At 35.2% G+C, this 25928-nt stretch overlaps 1 protein-coding gene across 2 annotated transcripts in view; it reads left to right on the top strand.

Moving 5' to 3' along the window:
• ANKRD28 (ankyrin repeat domain 28) overlaps positions 1–25928 on the top strand; it is a 76226-nt gene that overhangs the window by 48173 nt on the left and 2125 nt on the right. The window contains exons 9-28 of one of the 2 annotated variants that reach the window (XR_005627562.1): positions 122–200; positions 621–735; positions 1134–1216; positions 3597–3660; positions 4972–5040; positions 6602–6742; positions 9965–10076; positions 10798–10824; positions 11713–11787; positions 12906–13107; positions 14537–14624; positions 15019–15136; positions 15731–15950; positions 16973–17060; positions 17157–17240; positions 17758–17903; positions 18075–18157; positions 18296–18378; positions 20857–20948; positions 24290–24394. Coding sequence is in view for 1 of the 2 variants with exons in the window: in XM_039710242.1 (XP_039566176.1) it covers positions 122–200; positions 621–735; positions 1134–1216; positions 3597–3660; positions 4972–5040; positions 6602–6742; positions 9965–10076; positions 10798–10824; positions 11713–11787; positions 12906–13107; positions 14537–14624; positions 15019–15136; positions 15731–15950; positions 16973–17060; positions 17157–17240; positions 17758–17903; positions 18075–18157; positions 18296–18378; positions 20857–20948 (1969 nt within the window). In the remaining variant the exon portion in view is untranslated. The remainder of the gene's footprint in view (positions 1–121; positions 201–620; positions 736–1133; positions 1217–3596; positions 3661–4971; positions 5041–6601; positions 6743–9964; positions 10077–10797; positions 10825–11712; positions 11788–12905; positions 13108–14536; positions 14625–15018; positions 15137–15730; positions 15951–16972; positions 17061–17156; positions 17241–17757; positions 17904–18074; positions 18158–18295; positions 18379–20856; positions 20949–24289; positions 24395–25928) is intronic. The other variant, XM_039710242.1, reaches the window with a different exon arrangement.

The raw sequence follows: 25928 nt of genomic DNA on the forward strand, positions 1-25928 counted from the left end.
AGAAAGAAATGTCATTTTTGTTGGTTTGTTTTGTTTTTTTTGTTTTGTCTTTTTTTTTTGTCAGATCTGATTAATTGCTGTTACTGGCTATAAGTAACAGCATTTTTTTTTTCTTTTCCAGAGTAAAGATGGGAAAACACCTTTGCACATGACAGCAATCCATGGTAGATTTTCAAGATCCCAAACCATCATTCAAAATGGTAAAAAGGGGGACATAATATTTTTGTCATAAGCTTTTCAGTTTGAATGTTTTCATCCTCTTGTATTGGTAACAACATGCTGATTTTTTTTCATGTCCAGTGTCCAGTAATTGTGGTGGAGTCTGGCATATGTGTTTATAAAGTTTGATAAGTTACACTGATGAACCATTTATTTTTCAGAATGCAGGAATGTAGATATATATTTTTGTTTTCCATAAACCAGATTGTAGAGAGCACATCCCATAAGGTTACATAATAAAATGTTTTTCTCTACCACTGAAATCTATATAGGTTTTAAATCCAAACTAGTCAGTCACTGACAATTAATAATGTTACTTAAATGATCATCAATCCTATTTTTCTAACAAAGTATCTGCGTGCCTACATAAACCCTTACCTAGTAATTTCTCTTTATTATAGGAGCTGAAATAGACTGTGAAGATAAGAATGGAAATACCCCTTTGCACATAGCAGCTAGATATGGCCATGAGCTGTTAATCAACACTCTGATTACGAGTGGTGCTGACACTGCAAAGTAGGTAACTTTACTGATATGAATGCAAGCTGACATAATTTAGAAGTGTATTTATCAAGTGCAATTTTTAATATCATCTTCAACTTGCAATAGGAAATATTTTATTTATTATGCTGTATTGTACCTGTAAGTAGCTAGTCAGTATATCACAATTTGTACCCAAAAAAAAAGAGAAATAGAGTTTTCTGTAATGTATTTGAGGTAAAAGCTCTGAAAGTTTTAATAGGCTGATAATGCATGCTGATAGCTTGGAAGGAAGTGTTTAATATGTGAATTTAGCTCAGTATTCTAATTAGATGGTTTGCTGAACCCACCATGCATGTGCACTTTGGCACACAATCATGTTTGTTTTATTTTAATTGAATGAAGCTGTGATACCTGATTATGGTGTGTCTTAGGCGGGGTATACATGGGATGTTTCCTCTCCATTTGGCAGCATTAAGTGGATTTTCAGACTGCTGCAGAAAGCTCCTCTCATCAGGTAGGACACTGTTAAATTCTTACAAGGTGCTTTGTACTTCATTGTGTATTTCACAGAATAGCTTTTAATTAAATCTTAATTTAGTGATGCATAGAAATCCTTATAGTTCACTAGTACCTTGGGACCAATGCTTGTTTTTTTAATGAACAGTCCATAGTTAAAGTGAATGCAAACTTTTGCAGACATAAGTTAAAAAAAATTAATCCAAATTTTAATAATACATTTATAATTTCTTTAATATTGTGTTTGTGCACTTTGAGTTGGCCACAGAGGTGGGCTGACTGGTTTAGACTATAATGAAACTTCAAGGAGAAAGATTGATAATCCTTTTTATTACTTCATGGAGCATCCAATTTCCATTCCATGATGTCTTTAGCTTAATAGAGATCAGTCTATTCCCATCTGTCCTGTAGTGGGCACGTAATAGCGCTGAAGACTCTGTGGACTGCTATATTAAGAAACTGTTGCATTGTTATTATGTTGTTAATGAAATGCAATGCAAACTGGACTTTTCTTTTGATGTTTGACTCCTCCCTGAAGATGTGGATGTTGGAAGGTCATTACTTCTCTTGTTGTCCAGAATCTTAGGTGAATTCTGAACTATTTGAATCAGTGCAATTCTGAGAAAGTAGATTTATCCAAATGAAGCTTCTGGAACAGAAGAAGAATAAGAATAAACTAAATGGTTCTGTATTAATCTGAAGACACTTAATGTTTTTTGAAAAAAGATAAGTGGGGAGGAGAGAGTTGGGGAAAAGGAAGTTGCTTGCTCAGCTTTACACTGTTTGTTAGGGAAGCCTGGGAGAACTAGAGACATATACCAAAGCTACCTACTGGTAAGACTTTGTTTACTGTCCTGTCATGGGCAAACTTGCAAGGATTCACTTCAGGAAAGAACTGTCCAATAGTTGACAATATTTCAATTGGATGTGTTCAAAATGAGGGATAGTGGCTCCTTCTCCTTCCGGCACGTCCTGTGGTGCTGGCTGTGCCCTTACTGGAGGTTCAGTATGGCAAAGGAAACCATGTGGAGGACTTGCAAGTGGTTTCTGTGGCTTTTACATGAATTGGGAAAACTTGGATGCAAATCTAGCCTGGAACAGATAGGGACTTGAAGAGTATGCTCAGCCTTCAGGCTAGAAAGACTACATACTGCTAAGAGCATTTAGGGTGTGCTCTTGGTGTGGGGATTGGTATGTGCAGAGTATGTGTCCTTTTTGGGGTTGGGAGATGCCTCTTTTATGTACATTAAAATCTCTGGTTTTTAAATTCATTTATATTCATGTGCAAACCTTAACAAAATGTCACCAATCTGCCCTGTCCCAGTACTGAATGACATTCAAGTAGTTGGTGATGGTAGGTAAGCTACTTAGGGATGTGGAAAGGCATCAAAGGCTATTCCTCAAACTAAACTGGTAAACTCTCCTAAATTATTGGCTATAGAGCAGTTCCTGTTGAAATGGGATAAAAGCAGAGTGGTGCATACAAAACTTGTTTTAGGGGATATGGATTAGGAAAACAGTCTTGAAATAATAGTATTTTTGAATAACATGTCTTATGTTGTTCATTATCTATTGTTGTTCAACAGTTCTTAAAAGGAAAAAAAAAAAAAAAGCCAGCATTCCCAGGTACCACAAAGAGATTTAGTAAATAAGTTACATTATACCAGAGCAAAACTCTCATGAGAGCATAATAGTTTTCTCAAACCAAAAATGTAGCTGTGAAACCTGATTTAAACAGTAATCTTTCTGTCAAAATATATGGGTAGATATGGAATTACACAGCAAATGTTTGTGATCTTGGATTTGAAGTTCCACAGCTGAGCCTTTTCAGAAAGAGAAAACTCCAGTGTTCTGCAAAGAGCTCCTCTGTAATTACTGCTATTTGGAGCCATCACTCCAACTCAATGAAATTCTTTCTTTGGGATTAAAGCACTAAACTCAGGGGTAAAATTTAAGTACCTCCTATATTTAGCAATACTGACATCCACAAAAATTAATAATCTCTGCACAACAATGATAAATTCTAGCGTATTCCTAAATTTTCATATGACCTGCATATATCTTATATTCGATAGTAAATGACACCAAAATGTTAGCAGGTAAATAGAATAGAATAAAATAGAATAGAGAAAGAACACAGCCTGAGTGCACCTACTTGTGTTTTGCTTTACCCCTTTCAGTTTTATTTAAATGCCTGTTTTTCAAAACATTGGAAATAGCAAGGGCATGTTTCAAATGGAGTATTTTTTAATGCTTGAGTGCTCTTTTGCAAATAGCTGTTAAGTTTGCTTAGCAAGCATTTCTCTTTAACAGCAGATGACAGCAGTTTTGTGAAAGGTGATGTTACATAATGATTTTACAAAATAATTGCTTTGTAGGTTTTGACATTGATACACCAGATGACTTTGGCAGGACTTGTCTTCATGCAGCTGCAGCTGGAGGGTGTGTAAAAAAGCATTCATGCTTTCATATTCAGTATTTCTTTTTCAATTGCTGATCATTCTTGTTCTTTTTTTCTATTATCTCCTCTCTGTTTTTCCTGCCCTCTCCCCTTGGAACTTATGTAAACATGAAAATAATTTCAAGATTGATTCTATCTGCAAACAAAAAAATAATTAACATTCAGCTCAATAAGCCATTGCTGGAGTACAGTGTCCAAGTGTCATCAACCTTACATTAGATTTATGTTTGGGGATGAACTGATCCTTTTTTTTTTTTAATTCCCATGGATGATGATAAAATTTTTAGAATTTACAGCATTCAAAGATGGCATGCCCACCTCAGGTCACTGTGGGACATGAGATAGAAAACAGCAACTTTGGGAAATTTATTTTTACCAAATCCATAAATAAAAGGTCAGTCTAAATAAACTAAACGCAATAATTAAATTCCAGGGCTTAGGTGGATGAAGTAGTCAGAACTACTTGCTCATCACTTGAGTTGTGATCCATATTGATTATTGTTATTGTATTGTAGGTTTTCTATAGCAGCTACTCAAAATTGCCTGGAAGAATTGGGTAATAAATTTCATGATACACTTTGTGGGACACAAGAACTCCATGATATTGATATATTCATTTTTCTGTTTGAATGTTGTTTAAGTAATACTGTTAAGTAATCATTCTAAGTCAAAAGTACTTGCTAGATACATCCTTGTTGCAAGTAGTAAAAATTAAAATGCTGTATCTTCATATAAAACCCAAATAATTTGTGACACATTCCTTCACTCATCTCCAGTTTAGGAAAGTTACCAAAAATTGTGTTTAAACAATAAACAATATAGTATGTCTATTATGATGATAATATTTTTATTGAAAATTGATTACACTAAAAAGTAAAATATCTATGCTTCAACTTACATTTGGCCTTAAAAAATATGCAGAAAAATCTTGCCTCTGTGCTGGAATCCTGGTAGCAAAAGCATGTGACATGCAGGTGTTATTGTTTGTTTGTTTATAAGAATTTAATTATTTATTGAATTAGGTTCATGTTTATGTGCTTTATGCATGCCAGTTGGTATCAATAAAATTTATATATGTGGTCTTGAAATAATTTATATTCTTTATTGGTTTGGTCCATAAATTATGGAATCTATTTTACATACAGAAATTTATATATCAAAAATTCACATTATAGTTCAGTTCCATTAAACTTAACATATGAGATGTTCATGTGTAGTAGTTCTGATATTTATAGAGACCAATTAAGGAAATAAAATTTGCAATCACAAGTAACAGTGTATTAATTTAATAGGAATTTGGAGTGCCTAAATCTTCTGCTAAATACTGGTGCAGACTTCAACAAAAAGGACAGATTTGGAAGGTAAGACATTCCAGATTTGTATATTGGAGAGGGCTGTTAAAAGTATTGCAGTATCAGCTTATTGATATGTGACCAAGTCTGCATTCCAGTTTAAATGGTTTTTTATGATATGATGTCTCTAATATACTGTGTTTCAGCATATGTTCTCAAAAGTCACAAACATATTTTGTAATCCTGTTTTGTTAGGTAGGTGTTTAGTCTTGTTTTTAAAGACTGAGTTTCACATTCAACTGTAATTTTTGTGAACTTTCTTTCCTTATAACATGGATCTAATATGTTTAAATTGCTCTCATCCAAGGACATTACTGATGTTTTCCAAATAATGTATTAATCAAATCTATAAATCTGTGGCTATTTCTAAGCTCTTTTTTTAATATACCCAGTATTTTATTATAACTGCTTTACCTTTTTCATTTCACAATATCAATCCCTTTCTGCTTTCCTGTTTGAGCTCTGAACTCTTTTGGAATGACATTAATTTCTATTTCTAGTATATGATTATTTAAGTTTAGATAGCAGGATCAATACTTATGTAAAATCTCATGTCACATCATGGAAAATATGATTTTCTGGGATGTGAAGAGCAGGAGTAGGACTTAAAGAAAAAGTTATAGATTCAAAGTTGTATTTTGCTTTAAATTCCACTTCCATTATTTCCTGAGAAACTAACAACTCTCTGTCACAACTTTTGTCATCGAAAGTTGGGGTTTCCTTTTGGTTTGATTTGGATTTTTGTTTAACGTTCATGTTATATAGAGCCATTTTTTCAGGAGATGGAAAAATATTAGTTTAAAATGGGGAGAAATGGGAAAAAGATATATTAAGGAAGAGGAAAGAGCCTGACTATCTCCTCAAAAATCAAGATATTTATGGCTGCAGTCTCTTTTTAAAAATAGAAAATTAAATTCTGAGTCATGCTGGTCTTTTAAAATTTTTGGCTAAACTGGCATATTTAGAGAATTGTTTATGTATTTGAAGCTGGGATAAGTTTTCTCTGTGACTGTGCATCAGTACTAATGTTTCATGGTTTTGTTACAAGAAGAAGAGATATATTTAACAGTGCCTCTGCTATGTCAGTATAGATAAAAATAAATAATAATGTTTTCACCTCTTAGGCAAAATTGTGCTTTGTTTATTAAAAATGTCTGTTTGTGCAATTGTTGTATTTTATTTGTGCTATATTTAGTTCTTGTGCAGTTTTTGATTTGTCCATATTTTTCCATGTGGCTTAAAATTATTTAACAGAAAATAGTATTTCTAATGTAAATTGGATTTCCTTCTCTAAGTTTACACAAGAAAATTCAAATAAAACTCCATTTAATATTAAGTTTGTACATATTTTGGCTGGCAAATAAATCCACTATATATGGTTCAGCATTGTTAAGTGGTTCATAGAAAGAAGCCCTATTCTTTAGTACTGTGATGATGCATTCTTCACCACAAATACTTACTTAAAAATGTAAGGAGGATTTAAGTTTCACTTTATTTTGCTTTTTCTGTCTCTATAATATTATTTTGCTGTTATTTACCATTGTACTTTTTATTTAAATGTGTACTAAAGAACTCCACTCCATTATGCTGCTGCCAATTGTAATTATCAGTGCCTGTTTGCCCTTGTGGGATCTGGAGCTAGTGTGAATGACCTTGATGAGAGGGGTTGTACACCTCTGCACTATGCAGCTGCATCAGACACAGATGGGAAGTAAGTGGCATGATTTGTACTAAAGCCTTTCTCATTAGGAACATTTGGGCTGTGAATTTCGTGTGTGTTCTGCCTTCAGATTTGCCAAATGCATTTCTTGTATTTTTAAGGATCAAACTTGACAGAGGTGGGTGCATTGTATAGAAAAGACTTGATGTAACAAATATTTCAGAGGGAAAAAAATGAACAGCAGGAAAATGTATTGTAAGAATTTTATGTCCTATAATGCAGATATCCTAAATCAGAAATTAATTGGGAATAGAATTCTTAATCCTGTCTACTGTGTAGTGGTTGAACAAATATCCTTCGTGGGGGTTATTAATTTAGTTTTGGGCAGTAGGGTCATTTTGCCTTAAAAGCAAATTCCAGTGAAGGATGGATATTAACTTGATATTTCAATATAAGATGCTTTGTCTATTTGATGTTTGAGTAAATTACAGCTGTAATGCCAAACATAACTATCTGTTGATAGTGTAAATTTTTATGATGTAGTTACACTTCTATGAATGAAATGCATCCAGAATCTTTCATAAATCCATGATCTCTTGCATGTGTTTATTTTCTAACCAGTAGTTATATTTGACATCTTGATTAATGATTTAGATGCTTATATGCAAAGTGTCTATAGGTAGCACCAAAGTGATGATTACTTAAGCTCCAGACATTGGCTATATTGAGGAGACAAGAAGAGCATCACTTCTTGTGCACACACTCACATATGCAGGTTGTGGTGTGCAGCAGCACATTCCATATGCACACAGTGACACCTTCCCTGGAGATGTGCTGCTTAGTGCCAAATCATTTTTTTAATATAGCACCTTTTAAAGGGTGAGATAGCAATAAAAATGAGGTGATGTATAACTTACAGATTGGGTTTTGAAGGCTAAATAAAGAATACATTTATGGCCATTTAATTACCTTTGAACAATATGCCTTTTTAATGTAAAGCCAAATTCCAAAATTAAATTGTCTGCTGTTTTTTAGAAATAATTTCAATTCCTGCTGGAGCTTGCTGAAATAATTTTACTTTAATTGCCCTCTTACAAGTTGAGCTAGGTATAATTTTAGCTTCACAGTTGCTCTGAAAACCTCCAAACTATTATGGTTCTTCAGATGACATCGTTTTGCCATCTGTCTCACAAAAGGCACAAGCAGGAGTGATGATGACAATACTGCAGAGCTTTGGGAGGTAACTCAAAGCATCATCTCTGGAGCCCATGGGCTGGTGCCCTTCTCATTAACATTTCTGCAAAGCAGAAATGGCCTGAGGAGAAGCTTTTTACATTGATGCACCAAGATGAGTAGTAACAGCTGGAAAACCAGTACTGCTCAGCTCATTCAAACAGGAATGAAGTTAAAAATGATTACTGGAGTCAGAATATAAAGCCTGGGAAAAAACATGTCAGAAAACTATCTACATAAAATTCCAAAGATATTTATATGCAATTTTATGGTCTTTGTTCAGACATCTTTAAAGACAGATTTTAGAGACAAGGATGTTTTTGTTGAAAATTATTTTCCGGTTTATTCCTGTTTGAAATTATTTCTTTTGTATCTTTAACAAATGCTTTTGATCTGGAACGATCACCACTAAGCCCCATTTTACCAAGACTAGAGAGAAAAACATGATTTCAGAATGAGGTAGAATAAGCAGCATCTTAGAGGAGAAAAAAAAGCTTCCTTCTGTTTATACTTTTCTAATGGAAAATAAATTAAAAAAATAAAGAATAAATGTATGGGAAATAAATTTAATTTACCTGGGCTTTCAGAAAGTTTGATTAATATCCTCTTTAAGAGACCTGTTGAGGAGAGTTAATTATGTGAAAGATGCAGGAGTAATCTCTCTCTTAGATGAAAAAAACATCAAAAATAATTATCTGGTTTGCACATGAAAGATTGGGTACTTGAGGATTTCTAGCAGACTTGGCTCTGTGCAGTGTATTTAGTGTATTGTAGAAATTTAGGTAGCCAGAGCCCATGACATGTAACATGTATTAATGAACCATGAATGCTAACACAAAATTACTGATCCAAATTAAAAAGAAAGTTAGATGATTGGACAAATGAAATGTAAGAATTGTAATTCATACTTAATGAGCAAATTGATTTGTCTTTTGGTTCTCATAAATCTCATTTTAATTCAAACAAAAACATGCAAGTACAGTTGTCATTAATGAAGTCTAGGCATTTGTTTACTGGACAAATAAACCCCGAATTGATTGGTTAAAAACATAGATATGCTCTACAAGTAGCTTTTTAATAGCTATACTGAACTAGTTTTAAAGTTACTTGCATCTCATGTTACATATGTTATTATTTAAAACTCAAGAAATATTACCTTTTTCACTACATACTAAGTCCTTGTTTATGCTGAGCAAAAAATTATGGACGTGAGAGTACACCTCCGATAAAGAAGTATTTAGTGATCCCAGAGAGAAGAAGGGATGTTGTACACTTCAGAACAATGAATAGCGTCACCAGCAAGTTCAAGGGCATTATAATGACTTTGGAAAATGTTGCTGAAATGATAGACAACATGAAAGTGTGAAACAGCAGGGTTATTGCTTGCAATCATTTAGTGTGCATACATGGAGTCTCTTAAAAACAGAAAACTCCTAGAAAACTAGGGAGAGGTTGAGCTGACTTGAATCCCCATTTCCCTGGCTGAATCTGAGTGAGTGTGGTTGAATCTGGGCTGGTCATATTCTGCCCTATAAATTTGTCCAGTGGAAGTGAGGAATGGTAAGATATATCTGTGACAGCAACTGGATAAACAAATTTTTTTAAATTGTGTCTGGTAGTGGAAGTGTGTGTGTGTTACTCTTGTATTACATGCTACCATGAGGATCTGCTTCTCTTCTTTGCATATAACATACAGAAGAAGGGATTCATGCAGAAAAGCATACAAAATAGTAATCATTGATATTAGCAAAGGTAACTGCAGTTGTGTTAGCTAGGAGGAAAATAGCCATGAAATACTAGTTTTAACCAAGTCAGATAACTCAGAAGATGCAGGATTATTTCAAATTTTGAAGCTTTGTGATAGACCTTTATGTTTGATGTAATGAGGTAGCTTTCTGTAGTCCTAGCCAATATTGTACATTAAATCAGTGTCCCTGTGTGCTGTATTCTATTTTCCAGTTGAATTGGAACAATTTATCACTTAGCATTAAGTTGAAATTCAGCATTTAGATACATGGTTGCATATGTCAATTTGAATAGGTGCCTGGAATACTTGCTAAGAAATGATGCCAACCCTGGGATCCGAGACAAACAAGGATACAATGCAGTTCATTATTCAGCTGCTTACGGTCATCGCTTGTGTCTTGAACTGGTAAGAGAACATATCCTGGATGAAAGGTGTACCTGCTGCTCTTACAGGCTGTGCTGCAGAGGCCAGGGGATTCCCCCACCTTGGCTGTCAGCTGGGTCAAAACTGGTTTCAGCCTGTGTGCAGATAAATTTAAGCATTTGGTATTCCTAACATAGAAGCAAAATGAGGAGCTAGGATGCTAGATACTAGCTTAAAAAGATGAAAAATTCTCAGTTGATGAAACAACTGTTTGAAGGTGTGGGATATTAGTTTTGGTTTGTGTTTTAATTTAAACTAAACTACTTTTACTTTTTTTTTTTTTTTTTGCTGGTGGCTGAAGCGGAAAAGATGAAGAAACAAAATCTCTCCTCTCTAAATTACATAGCTTTTTTTGTGTTTTAATTTAAACTAAACTACATTTTTTTTTTTTAAATAACCACAAGTCATCCCACTGAGAACTTTTAAGAAATTTCATAAATGTCGTTTGAAAGTAGCAAATTAAAATGTGGGGAAAGCCTGTAAGAAAGGGTGCCTTATAAAATAGTTCATGCAGTTACAGTAACTAGTGGCCCCAGAATAGAATTTCAGATAATTAAGCCATAGTTAATTTTGTATTGCTCCTTTTGCAAATATGTTTGTGTTGTTTGATATGCTGTCTTATACAACTTCAGTTTTTTCATTAAAATTGTTCCTTTATATTTAAATGTATTCAAACATGAATTTTGGATGTTTTTAATTACAGATTGCAAGTGAAACGCCTCTAGATGTTGTAAGTCTATTATTTCTCACTTTTTAAGTACTACTGTAGAGTAAAAGGGAGCATGTAGTTTTAAAAATACTGCTTATTTGACTTATTCATTCAACCATTTCTTCAATGCATGAATGTATTTAATTTCAACTACAGTTTAGATTTAATTGGATTTTACAATTTTAAAATGGGAAATCATTTTTTAAGCCATGTAGTTTTTTACTTAAACAGTTGGTTGACCATGTGTGATAATGAAATGTAATTTGAATGCATTTGGTGTTCTTCAAATACTTTGAATGTTTTATTTCTACTAATGTATTTAATTAAATATGGTCTTGAAAAAGACCCAGAAATAAAACTTCAGAACACATCTGAAAGTCACAAATAGAAATGTATATACATAGATATTTTAATGCTATAATGCTTTTGCTTTTTTTGAGTCCATTTTTTCTCTCTGAGAAATGTTTTCCTGTTCTGAGAAATCAATCCTGCTGTCTGGCTTTTCATATTGTTTTCTGCTGACTTTTCACCTAATCAGAATGCTTACTTGGCTGATGTTTCGGAGTTTTTTTCCTGCTGCTGTTGTCACCTATCCTTGTCTTCCCTTTGTATTCGTCGTTCATAGTGATACTTCAGAAAAAATACTAATTTTAATTTAGTTTCTTATTGAATTATTGCGTTATTACGCAAAATTAAATGACTGGGGTTGGAACTTAAATATGGGGGAGATATTGCAGTTGATTTAGACTCTAAAATGTTGAAGATCAGGACATCTGTAATTCTATACTATTCTTCCTACTTTTTCTCCTTTATTTTTCAATCTATTTGTATGGGAAACTGTAGCAATTATTGCTGAGTGTTTTCAAAGGTGAGGGGGTTTTGCACTCACTCTGACTTTTTCTCTCTAAGCTGATGGAAACATCAGGTACTGACATGCTGAATGACTCAGACAACAGAGCACCTATAAGTCCTCTGCATTTAGCTGTAAGTTCTCAGTTCTTTAGTGTGACAGCTCGTCTGGTAGCAAACAGTTGTTGCACAGGTTTATGCATTCTGATTTTTTCAAAATAGGTTAATAAACAGAATGCAGACATATGTACTAATATTCCTGAATGAGGTGTACAGGATGATTTTTGCATGTCACTTGAAATTTGCTTCATGGAACAGCTTTCATGTGGAATTTTCTAATTAAAATCTATGCTAATGAAACTTTTATAAGACTTGTTCTATAAGTAATTATGACTTTTTTAATCATTAGATTGTTTTACTCTCTTAATTGTTTAGTATGAGAAATGTTTGTCCTTAGTACTTTAGGAAAGATTTGCACAAGGAGTAGTGTAGGACAGTGATGAAATTCTGTCTATAAAAAAATATTCAAAATACAGAGTAACCAGCTCAATGTGTAGCTTTGATCTTTTAATTGAATTTAAAGCAATTGAAAAACCACTCTATACTTTCTGAAAATAGTCTCATGCAGTACATAAATATATATATATGTACAAAGTAAAAAATAATCTTTGATAGTAGTAAATGAAAGCTATTTGTACTGCATTCTTACTACAGGTGCTTTTAAATAATATTTTATGTAAAAAGCTAAAAGAAATTACTTAAGTTTGCTTATGTTCCTCACTTGAAATAATCTGAGGATGATGTAACTACAACATAAAATGATGAAACATTGTGGGGTAGTCAAAATACTGTTATTTATGCAGATTGAAGACAGATGATTTTCTGGGAGTAGTTGCAGTTGCTGACTGAAAGGATAAAATAGGAAAAAAACACCAACCTTCTTGCTGAAATTGTGGGGTTTTTAAATTAGTTGTAACTGTTGTAACTACTTATGTGCTGCATCAGTTTCTCTTCTGCATGCTGATGTAAGAATAGTCTCTTTACAGTTTCATTTATGGAGTCCTGGCAAGAAAGGGGCAAACATTAAGGACGGGAAATTGAAGAATTTTCTTATTCTTGTAGGCTTATCATGGCCACCATCAAGCTCTGGAAGTGCTAGTACAGTAAGAATAGTCTCTTTACAGTTTCAAAGTTTGTCTTTACAGAGACAAACATGAAGGACGGGAAATTGAAGAATTTTCTTATTCTTGTAGGCTTATCATGGCCACCATCAAGCTCTGGAAGTGCTAGTACAGTCACTGCTGGACCTTGATGTGAGGAATAACAATGGAAGGACACCACTGGATCTTGCTGCCTTTAAGGGACATGTGGAATGTGTAGATGTGCTCATTAATCAGGGAGCATCAATCTTGGTGAAAGATTATGTTGTAAAGAGGACCCCAATTCATGCTGCAGGTATGTGCTAGCTAGTAACCTCCAAAATTTTGGCTTTTGAAATGGATAATGTGTTTAGAAGTCTTCGTCATTAATGTTCTAAAAATAGTATTTAGGAACAGAGGATGACTTTTAAGGTATATGCTGTGCTGAGAAACATGTAGCAAGACAGTTGCAGGCAGGAACCAGCATTAAATAAACCAATAAACCAACCAATAAATCAGAGTCCAAGAGTGCTGTTCCACACTTCCCTGTGGAAGGGTGCATTGTCCTTGTCCATTCAACTGGCTGTGCTGACAGGTGTCAGTGACATGTCCCTGCTTCTCTCCTCATCTTTCACTGAAGGGCCAGAACTGCAGGCCCAAATTTAGATAGGCAAATTGCATTGCCTTCTTGGCAGTAAAACGCTTCTAAAAATGACTGGAGTCTTGGAGAATTTTGGCAGTTTGAGAAGAGACATGAAAACTTACTTTGATTTTTTTCCAAGGATTTAAATGACTCCTGAGCATTTTCAAAATAACAGCAATCTTTTACAGTATTTTCTTGCTGACTTTCCTAGAAAACATCTCTAGGCCTGCCTTTCTCTGAGTCTAGAATCCACACTAGAGTCTTATTTTTTTCCTCACATTAAAAATAGGCTTATTCAATTTGACATTTATAGTAATGGTGTTACAGAAGCGTTGCAGTTAAAAAGAGCATTATGTACCAAACATCGTCATTCCAACCACTTGATTTGTTGTCCATGAGCACAAGCTGCATTCTTCTATTTGATTGAGCTTTCCTAACTTGTGTTAGCATGTCTGTCAGCTACAGAAACATGAATTGTCGCTGTGCTTGTGTGAACTGAATACTGCAGCTGTAGGTCAGAAATAATTTCTCTTCCAAGAAGCAATCATTTATCTTTCATGAGTTGCATTTAAATGAGATTTCTCAATTTTCTGTTTGTTCATCTTCCATTTTTTTAACTGCTTGGTTTATTACATCTATGCATTACATTTCCTTCCCCTTTCTAAATTTCCATTATTATTTTATAACTCTGCGCACGCTACACTTGCTAACAAAGTCTGACTATGATTTGCTAGTTATGTGTTTCCCAGTGCCTTAAAACAAGCAAAAATTATGCTATTTTCTATATTTTAATGTTCCTTCTTGTGTATGTTGTATAAGCATATATTCCAATTACTTTTAATATATGCAACCTCATTAATATATATATACATAAAATCTGTTGGCAGTTGGAATCAGTTGTTTCTAACGCTACAGTTGAGAATATCTGATTCCTGAAATTTTCTAGTATTCATATTTTAATTCAAGTTATAACAATGGTAAAATTGTACAGTGGGTTTTCAAGCTAATGGGCTTTAGTCTGAGCAAGTAGGTTGCCATTCCATTTGAGCTCTCTGCTCAAAGGCAATTAATGTAAATCCCATATTTTTATAATGTTTTACAGCTACAAATGGTCATTCGGAATGTTTGCGGCTATTGATAGGAAATGCAGAGCCACAGAATGCAGTGGACATTCAAGATGGAAATGGACAGTGAGTTTAAATGATGGACATTCTGTTCTACACAAGTTATTACATTTTGTAAAAGAAAAAATATATTACAGTAGTTATTTTTTACTTATTTTAAAAGGAAATTATTGCAATTAACATAAACTTGAGAGTGAAAAATGTTCAGCTGGGAGGAAACTAAAATGTGTCTTACTGCCCAGATGCTGAGAAGATGAATTCTAGTTACTTAATCAGGATTTCTGAACTGGGGCATGTTACTTTATTTTCTTGAATCTAAAAAGCAAATGAGCGGAAGGTCATTGATGATGTAAATCTTAGTAGTGTTAAGTGGAAGGATAGCAGTTTTTGTGCTTGAGCTGAGTGCTAGTCTGTTAAATTTCCAAGTGTAAATTTCCACTTTATTTCTGTCTCTGCTTAGGACTCCTCTGATGCTGTCAGTTCTCAATGGGCACACCGACTGTGTTTATTCACTCCTTAACAAAGGAGCAAATGTAGATGCCAAAGATAAGTGGGGAAGGACAGCATTACATAGAGGGGTAAGGGAATATTCCCTTTCTTTCATTTTCATTTTCCTACATGCTAATTTCAAATGAAGACTTAATATGTAGTGTTAATTAATGTCTCATTATTATCAACTTGCCATTTTAATTTTTAATTGTATTTTTAGTTGCATTCAAAAGGTGGATTCTGCCTGTTTACTACCTACCCTCAGAATTCCTTTGGACTTCTAGAACCTCCTAATCTTGCTGTAAAGTGTTGACTGGAGAGGTCCTAGAGTACAGTTTTTTGTGGAGGAGAAAGTAGTGTTAATGGGAGGAAGACAAGTGTGATACATGCCACGTGCCAAATATTTTGTTTATAGTGTCTGCCAGATAAGACAATTGAATGAACCCAAGAGATTAGTAGTTATTCCTATTCCATTCCAAGAAAATATTATAAGTATTATAATACATTGCTATTTTCCCAACAGAATGTCTATTTTTAGGAGTAAAAATAGCAACTTACTTTGCTTATTTTGTTACGCCTTAAAAATGCAAGAATTTGCCTGAGGTTTGCTTGCTTGAGTTCTACACCTTGGCTTACATACATGAATGTTTTCAAACTGGCCCTTTCCTGTCTCCCTCCAACAGGCAGTTACTGGGCATGAGGAATGTGTGGAAGCATTGCTCCAACATGGTGCTAAGTCCTTACTGAGGGACTGTAGGGGACGGACCCCCATCCACTTGTCAGCTGCGTGTGGCCACATAGGTGTGCTGGGAGCTCTGCTGCAGTCAGCTACTTCTGTGGATGCAGCACCTGCACTGGCAGACAATCACGGCTACACATCACTGCACTGGGCCTGCTACAATGGTAAACTGCACTGAAATACAGCTCTAAATCTATTTGTTGGTATCGGGGTAGAAGTGTTAATAACTTAATATTAACAGAAAAGCAACATACAAAGTCCATCCTCTATCATTGAATGAGTGAAAATGACACACATGATTTCTTGAAGAAGAATGTATTAACATCTAATACATAAGAGATGTTTACTTTTGTCCTACATTTTTGTCATATACTATCTTAGTTTTATGCCTCAAGGAGTCTTTAAAGAAATTCAGCATAAAACCTTTGAATAGAAATGTGTCACACACATGCCAAAAAATAACGTTCATAAGGAGGAATGGTTTCAGATTAAATCTATTTTAAACTTGCTTCATATCAACTATGGTAGGCATAAGAAAATATAAAAGTGATTCAATAAGAATTTTTTTTTTCACTCATGCTTTTCATGCATTTGAGAATGAGCGAGACCTTAAAATATAGGAAAATCATTCAGCTCCTTTGCTCAAAATTTTGTTCTGTGTGTTCATTTAGAACATAGTAGAGGTTGTTTTTATTGCATCTCTGAATTATGTGATAGAGAAAAATCAAGAAGTAAGAGATTAGAGCTTCATTTCACCAGTTATTATTAAGTGAATAACTACTGAGCTGATTCAGCTGAGTGATAATTTCAACGAAATGTGGAACAAAAATAAACCTCAAATGGTGGAGTTGTTTTCATGGAGACAAAGTGATGAATGTACAGAAGATTTTGAAATGCAGAGGTGTAAAGAATTCAGTTAGGTGTTCTAGATGTTCTTCAGACAGCGTGAGGTACCTTATAAATTTCATAAAGTTTACAGTATTACATACCAGCTTGATTTTCAGAATTCTACGAATATATTGGATCCTAAATAATGAATGTTCAGCCCTGTTGAATATAACCAGTCTTTCTTTGAAATTTTCAAATACAATAGTGCTTAATCTAATTTAGATACGTATTTTTCATTGTAAGCCATAGTTAGACCTTTTCCCTTCTTTTCAATACCTAACTTGTACATTTGCTTTAGGTCACGACAGTTGTGTAGAGCTGCTCCTGGAACAGGAAGTTTTTCAGAAAATGGAAGGAAATTCTTTCAGTCCCTTGCATTGTGCTGTGTAAGGAAGTACAAAATTATTCTTCATAAATTTCATTGCTGTATTTAACAAAAGATTTATCATTCTGTAAATAACAGTCTGTTTAATTCATTATAGGATAAATGACAATGAAGGTGCTGCAGAAATGTTAATTGACACACTAGGTGGTGGTATTGTAAATTCAACAGATTCAAAAGGAAGGTAAGAGTGCAAATGCAGAAAGAATGTTTGTAATGCCATACAGTGGCTGTGCTAAATTCTTCAGTCTTTGGGGGGTTTGTATTTGCTACTTAACGTTTATTCCTCATCTCCCCCCTGCTTTACTCTGTGAAAGTTTTTGTTTTATTCTGTGCTAGAAATAAATTTTAGATTTTTTAAATCCTGTTGTGATTCAGTGAATTTGAATTGGCTTTTTATTATACAGACAACTTGGAGCATGTTTTAAATTTTATCACTTTGTGGATAGAGCTTTATGCATCTTTTAATTTTTCTGAATCAAATTGTATTTTTATAGTAAACTGTGTGGGTGGCATTAGTCGAACCCAGAAAGGGACTTTTTAAATGCAGCAGTCACATCTCCAGCAATACTAATTGCAAAGGATCAGTGAGAGAGACAGCAGAGTCTTTTTTATTTGTAAGATCACAGGCAGGGATTCCCCTTTGAATACAGTAGAAAGCATGGCTGAACATGGCCATATTGTCTTTTGATCTGTTGTAGAACACCTCTGCATGCAGCAGCTTTTACAGATCACGTTGAGTGTCTACAGCTTCTGCTTGGTCACAGTGCTCAAGTAAATGCTGTAGATTCTTCTGGGAAAACACCTTTAATGATGGCTGCAGAAAATGGACAGACGAATACAGTTGGTAAAGAGAAAGCTTTATGTATTTCTGCTCTTAGCTCTTAATCTTACTGTGGGTGAAGTAGCCTTACAGTTAATGTTCTTGTGACTATATTTTGCCAAAATTCTGTTTTCATTTTGCTGTTTGGATTTTAAGGACTATGCTTTTAGTTCATAAAAGTCTTTATTTCCCCAGAGGTGCTGGTTAGCAGTGCTAAGGCTGATCTGACTTTGCAAGACAATTCTAAGAACACAGCACTCCATTTGGCTTGCAGCAAGGTGTGTGCACAGTCTGACTTATCAGTGCTGAGCTCTGTGTTATCAAGCACTGTTGGAAAGTATTGTTACTTTGAGAAAACACTCAAAGCAATTTGTGAAGAGTATTTGTTATGTGACAGATGTTTGTTCTGTGTTAAGGGTCATGAAACTAGTGCCTTGTTAATCCTGGAGAAGATTACAGATAGAAACCTCATCAACGCCACCAACGCAGCCTTGCAAACGTACGTATCAGCAGGGAGTGTGTTTGAAAGATGAGCTCTTGGTGTGTATCTTGCTCATAAAGAGTAGAATATTGTTCAGATTTTTTTTCCAAACTCATTGGATTTCAACTGTTAATAGATACCAACAGTTGAACCAATTTGGAATTAAAAGGATGTTTTGCTCATATTTAAAGCTCGATGTTTGTTTTTTTTCTTGTGGGTGAATAGGATGATAAATAAAGCTTACATTATTGTGATTCATGTGTGGAGTTACTGCAATCCACTGAATTACCTGTAAACTGAAATTTTTCTATTTTAAAAATTATCCAGTTTTTAAATTAAAAATCACTTCATTCAACAACTTGAGGCAAACTAAGACTTGGTCTTCCAAAAAAAATAACTGCCTGAAGTGTGCTTTTATTCTTGATCATGCTTGCTGTTTCATGTTACAAGGATGAAACATTATTTTCTGTTAAATATCATGGAGAACACATTGTTCTTAAACCTTTCTGAAGATCATCCCTCAAGTAGAATTAAACCTATTTGGTTAGCCTAAATCAGAAGGAAACCCTAGAAATGTATGATATGTCATACCAATCAAGATAGACTACTAAAATTACTCTTCTGCATTTTTTTCCTTTTGGAGAATGCATTTGTGTTCAGGGAATACTTTACACACGATGTGTAGCTGAGTTATGCACGTGAATTATTAGACTGCTTCAGTAATGATATCACAGATCATTTAGGGGAAAAAAAAAAAAAAAAAAAAAAAAAAAAAAAACCCCACAGACCATTTAGGGGGAAAAAAAACCAAAAAAACCCACCAAAAAACACCTTACTCTGGAACTTGTAAGCAGCTCATATATTATTCTGGCCTTACATCTCTTCTGGAATCTTGCCATATTCAAGCTCATAGAGTGCTTCCAAGTATTCTCTGAGATCTGCTTGAATTAAGGAGTTAAACCAGAAAGCAGGAAAGGATTGATTGCCTTATTTCTGGCTTTAAGCAAGGACATCCTGGGAGAAGGAAAAGCAAAAAGGAGATGGGAACAGATGTGGGAAAGTATGCTACCACAGGCTCATGTAATTCCCTGAGATCTGCTTGAATTAAGGAGTTAAAATAGTAAGAATTCTTCCTTTGCTTTTGCTACTCACCCTGGTGCACCTCAGGCAGCATGAAATAACCAGAAAGCAGGAAAGGATTGATTGCCTTATTTCTGGCTTTAAGCAAGGACATCCTGGGAGAAGGAAAAGCAAAAAGGAGATGGGAACAGATGTGGGAAAGTATGCTACCACAGGCTCATGTAATTCCACCCATGTGCCTTGGCTCAAATAGTTTTATCAAGAGATGTTGTGGGATAAAATAGGTACACATTTGCACCTCTATAAAGTTTTTATATAAATGGCAAGGTTTTAACCATTGTTTAAATAATACTGCTTTAGCAAATGTTTAATAACTAAATTGACTTTCTGAACAGCTTAAACAAAGTCCTTCTTTGTGGCAAGATAAGCATTAAAATTGTTGGTCTTTACATTAAAATCATTTTAATTACAGTACATTTTTCAGTATATCTGTGGGGTGTGGTAATTCTTGTATTTTTAATACTTTAATGTATGCACCATAGATACAGCTGCTCCTGTTTGTATCTTTTGCATTTCTGATATATAAGTAAGGCATTTGTTTCCAGCTTATAGTTAATTCAAACAACTTCAGGAATCTTAGAATGAATGAAGAGCACTATAAGCAGAAGGGAAGTAAGCTGATAATTCTGTTTCCTGCTGAGTGATAGTAAGGTTTTATTTAAGCCAAAGGGAACCAATTTTGAAAAACTATTGCATTTGAAAAAGATATAATTAGAATATTTGAGATAAAGCTGCACTTTCCTTTGTAGAGCAAGTCAACACAAAATTGATTTATGGTTAGTAGTTTGAGGTTTTGAAAAGTAATCTGCTTTTCTCGCTTCATGCATTATAGTGTGAAATATTTTTTCATCTCTAATCACAATGGAATATAGTGGCTTCTAGAAGGCAGATTGATGAAGTGCTTCTGCATCTCTTATGGGTACTTAGATGTAGCAGCAAACGACTGCCATTCTGCTGTTAGAGCTCCAGTGACTGATGGCAGTGATATGCAGTTACTCTCACGTGAGACTGTATCTGTTACAGCAGTTGAGTGGGGGATTTATCAACAGGAGGGTGCCAAGTGTTTCTGACTTTTTAACATGATAAAGTCCATAAGCAGGAACATCTTTACTAGCAGCTGCTTCCTCACTGTGTGCTGCCATGGAAAGAAGAAAGTTCACAATTGGTATTGTAGGGTTTCTTTGCAATAACAAAAGAGATTTGCTAAGTTTCTCATATTAGTTATTACAGGTACAATATTTATATAATGTGTAAATAATGTAGAAGTATAAGTATTACATTTAACTAGATGCAAGCTACCTATCTTACTTCATGACTTGTTCTAAGGTTTATATATGAGTTTGCTTGTCTTCACAGACCTCTGCATGTTGCTGCTCGAAATGGACTAACGGTTGTAGTTCAAGAGCTTTTAGGGAAGGGAGCAAGTGTACTTGCTGTAGATGAAAATGGTAAGAAAAATCTAACTTTGTTTTCCTGTAAGGAACTGTGGTTCTAAACTCAACTCCCTGAAAAGCAGTAACTCTGGAAACTCCAGATGAGCCTTGCAGTAGGTCACCCTTACAGAAAAAAATGCGTTGGTGGTGGATCATTTTAGCAAAGCAGCAGAAGTGTAGGGAGAGTGAAAACTCAGAACAATGCAGGTCACGGCACAGAAAAGTTTGGCTTGCATTTGTAGTTTCATGATGCACTATAAAAGTAGTTTTATGATGCACCTATAAATGCACTAGCTTTGGCATACCAAAAATGGTCAGAAAAACATAATGCTCAAAGTAAAATATAACTTTCAGCTGTTAAGCTGGATTGAATTGCTATTCGTTTTGTCACAGTAGGTATATTGGTGTTAGCTTTTAAAAGCTAGGATGATTTACAGCTCACAGTTACTGTTCTCAAGCTTCTGGCTCTTCAGAGTTTTTTGGCACTTAGAAGTAAGAAGTAACTGCTTTATCACAAGAATAAATCCTGCATCTTGTAAAAACAAAAGAAAATTAGATTTACTGACTAATTCACATATTTTCATGTAAGATATCTGTGGTCCTCTAAAGCTGTGCTTTTGAAAGCACTAGACTGTCTCTTATGCCATGAAAGCGGTAGCTGGGATTTGGGGGTGGATGAGGCAATGGTTTGTTTGCTTTTTGACTTTGTTTGGGTTTGTTTGTTGTTTTTTATTCCAAAAGTGATGTGCTTAATTAATAGTTCCAATTATATTTCCAGTTTGGAAAGTTTTTTAATGTTCACTGTGACTTTCTCTGTGTGTTTCTCAAATTACACTGCTTAAAGTGACATGGGTGACTTAAAGATCATTCCTTGCCTAAAATAGGCCACAAGTGCTAAAAGAAACTCCCTCAAATGAAAAGATTGAAAGATATATCTTTTTTATTTTTGCTTCTCATCACGTGTATGCTGGCTGGAGACACTTGCATTTTTGTGTGCTTCTCATATACAGTCCCTTGTTAGGATGGATCTTTGACATAACAGAGGAAAAACATTTGTGTCAAAGTACCCTGGCAGCCTGGGGATCTAAAAATCTTCTCTTTGATTCTGCTCACATTTTAAATTTTAAAATAAGTCTGAGTGCTATCTAATATTTTTCCTCACTGTGGTTCTTTCTAATAGCAATTGCTTTTTTTAATAAAATTTTAAGCAGCCTTGAGAATATATTAAAAAGCCTTGATGGATTATTTTTCTGACTGAAGAAATAGGCAGTGGAATATTTTGGATCACAACACTGACATTCTCTTACTTCAGCATAGTCCAGATAAGTTCAGTGATCTGCCAAACATTTCATACAGAATTAAATTATATGGGAGTTTAATTTTAGTTTTGGAAAGTTTTAGTGTTTTACATGGAACCTGTCTTGATATATGGAACATGTAACCAGCAGAGCCTCAGCTGTTACGGAGTGATGATCCACTTTTTGTCTTTGAATTTGTCCTTTCTGTAAAAACTACATTGACTTTTTGCAAGCAGTCTCTATTTGTATCTATGGGTGTATAAATTGAGTCCTCTGCTGCTATATCTGAGCATTATTGAAAAACATGAGCTTTGAAAAAGACCAGCATCACTCCAGTTACCTGCATTTCAGTTTATAAATAGTTTATAAGATTTTTTTAAACTCTGAATTTGAAGTCACACTGCTTTTGTCATATAGCATCTCTTAAGATGGTGAGGTCATTTTTGCTTAAGATCTAATGTCAGTAGAAAAAATCTAATCCTCTTGCTTCTTCATAGATTAAATGCAGCTGAAACAGCAAATTAACTGTCCAGTATGCTTCCCCAAAGCAGTTGTGTTGAGGGTTCATTCTCAGCTCTGGATCATAGTTGATAACAGTTCTTATTCAAATTTCTTTTTTTTTTTTCCATTTTTCTGCACCTGTCATGATGAAACTGCCATCATCTTCATCTACAAAAATTCTGTTGAAATGGACATTATTAATGCAAATTTGCCCATTTTAAAATAAATTATTGGCTTTTTCTTTCATTTGACACCATATGAAGTTTTATTTTGTCACTCAACCAATGTTTCAGAGGGGGTTTTCTTTGTGTGTTTTGTTTTGCAGTGGGTTTTTTTTCCTGAGTATTTAACTTCTGTTTTAGTTTATATTAGACATGTCCAGTTTTCTGGAGGGAATTTTTCTGCAAGTAGTTGTAAGATGACTTCTGCCCCAGACTCTCATCTCTTTCCCAGTGTTAATACCTCACTCAGTTGATCTTGAGAGCTCTCATTGCACTGACCACATCACTAACCCTCTGATTTTCCTCTGGATGCCTTCCTGGAAACTTTTAAGTCCCAGGGGAGGCAGCAGCTCTGCATTTAGGCAGGGGGAGCCTCAGCCTTAAGTTAGTGTCCATCATGAGACCCTTGTTTTTGTTGTGCAAGGATGCTGCCCCAACTCACTCTACTTCTATTGCCCCATCTACAAATGAAGATAGTAAATATTTTGTTATTGTTGTTCTGTGAAGCATTACACAGGTACAAGTGCAGATTATGGGGACCATTACAGGGGAGCTGGGTAAGAGTATTTCAGTGGAGTCAGTTCATTTACCAACATCATCTTCAAAGGAAATATAAAGTATTTATATGTGCTGTTTCACTGGCTTTTTAATTATTACTCTGCAGTTAAGTGACATTAAATTACAATTTGTTCTTATGAATTTGAATTTGATATAGTGGAGTTAATATAAGTTAATGTGGTGGAGGACACAGATGTCTGTCTTCTGTGGTGTAAGCAGTTACTTCATCTTGCTATGTCTAAGGCAGGAATAAAACTGGGTTATTTCATTCCTGCTTATGAAAGCCAGGAGCTCGAGACCTACAATTGTATATTAATTATAAACACAGTTTTTAGAGAACAGAGAACTTTTAACAGAAGCAAGTATTTTGTTTAATCCTTACATTGACCTTTTTATGATGAACTGGATGCTCTGCTCCAGAAGGAACATGAGTATTCAAGACCCTAGAAGTCTTCAAAAGGGGGGAGGGGGGAAGGGGTCAAACTAACAAATAAAGCCCTTAAAATAGCAGATGACTGCTTGTTTTTCTTCTTTGAACTTTTATCAAGTCACATGAGTGAAAGGAATGGTGTTGAATATGGCCAGCTTTAATAAACTTACTTTGTGTGTCATCTTACCTTCATACAACCTCCAGCAGCTATAGATTAAATGGTGTGCATCTGAGTATCAGTTCTGAGCCTTCTGTTCTGCCTTACATGCCTGAAATGCAGTCATGATCCAGGTGTGGCGAGCCCTGGCCCTTGCTTCTGAATCCTCTCAAAATGTATCTCTTCTGCAGACTGTCACTGTTAACTCTGAGCTGTTTAAGTGCTGTGGTACCTTACTAACAATGAAAACATCCGCTGCGCTGCACTTCTGTACGGCCCTATCGCATGGTCAGCTGGTGCGTTCTGTGCTTGACTTATCTGTGTTTCCTTGGATTGTGTGCTCCTTTGGGCAGGGACTCTTGTCTTGCTCTTTTCAAAGCATCAAGCACAAGGTCTGTCCTGAGTGAAAAATAGTTCAACTGCAAGACTGTCCCGTTTGCTGTTTCCCTAATTTCTAGCTATGGTTATTTTCCACAATGTGCTTACTGGTTTAATACCTATGTGCAATTGTACAATACAGTAACTGCTCCTGAGCTCTGTCCTAAAACTTGATCTGGACCTACTTCTAAAATAAAGATGATTCCTTTGAAGTAGTTGAAACAGTTGCTGGTAGAATGAGCATTGCCTTGTTTTCCTTTAGTCTGGATAGAAGTCTGTCATGCACTTTGCATTAAAGCCATCTATTATTTAAAATTACTTGTGTGCTTTTTACTTGGATGTTGTACACCTTGAACTTTTGGACTTCAGGTTAGTGCAGGACTTCAGACTCCCAAAGGTACCTGAATATGAGTCTTACTGTTGAGCTTGTTGTGGGCATTTCTGTCCCACACAGTGAGAGATGCTGCAGGGTGGAGCCAGGGAGGGGACCTTTTCCTGCTCTTGGCATCAGAATTAGCTGTGATCTGTGGTGGTACTCGGGGGACTGCCCTGCTTTTAGAGCTGCCAGTGGCACCACCAAGGACAGTCCCTTGGTGCTGTAGACGCACCGAGACCTGTGCCAGAACTCACCCTCAGGGCCATCCAAATGGCAAAACCTGAGACAGGAGCAGTGCCCAGATCTCTGCTGAGGAGAATTCGAAGCATTTTTCTTGACATTGAATGAATAGAGGCAAGTACACAGAGAAGGGGAAGCTGCAGAAGGAACAATGGTAGAGGATTATTAGAGCCACAGAAACCCAGAAGAGATGTCACAGCTACGTGACCTGACTGCAAATCATTCCACAGCCCGAGACCTCCTGCATTTGGGGGTTGTCACAGCAGCAATGCCTGGCAGAGTTTTGGTTGGACCAGTTGGGCAACCAAGTGGTCTCCCTGCAAGTTGTAGCCTGCTAACCCAGCTGGCATTTACTCAAACGTCTCTGGATTTCTTAATTGATACCACACAAATAAAAATCAGGCATTGGCTTTATAATGTATATTATTGAATATTGTAATGAACTATATTACACTATTGTAATGGAGTAATTACACTCTGCCTTTTCAATTGACTGGTCTTGATCCTTTAGCCAGCATGTTACTGAGATAGCACAGTGTTATTGAAGTACCTGTGATGATGTGGTGGAGATTCTGGATGAAGAAATGTTTGAGCTGTAGTCTGTGCAGTAGCTCATTGGTGAATGCTGTCACCTGTCCCTGTTGGCTGCTTTTAGTTGTCTCTCCTCAGCCAGGTGACTTCCTCACCATTTTCAGATCTGGGCTTTTCTCACTGGCCTAGAGTGTTTGGCTGTGCCTAACAAAGCAATTACATCTTTTTTGCAAAGCCCATTAATTTCAACATTGTTTTTGTAACCAGAAGTTTTAAAATACTAATGGATAATGCATTTATGTCAT

This window comes from Passer montanus, unplaced genomic scaffold, assembly GCF_014805655.1.
Source record: "Passer montanus isolate IOZ18808 unplaced genomic scaffold, ASM1480565v1 scaffold10, whole genome shotgun sequence".
NCBI lineage: Eukaryota > Metazoa > Chordata > Aves > Passeriformes > Passeridae > Passer > Passer montanus.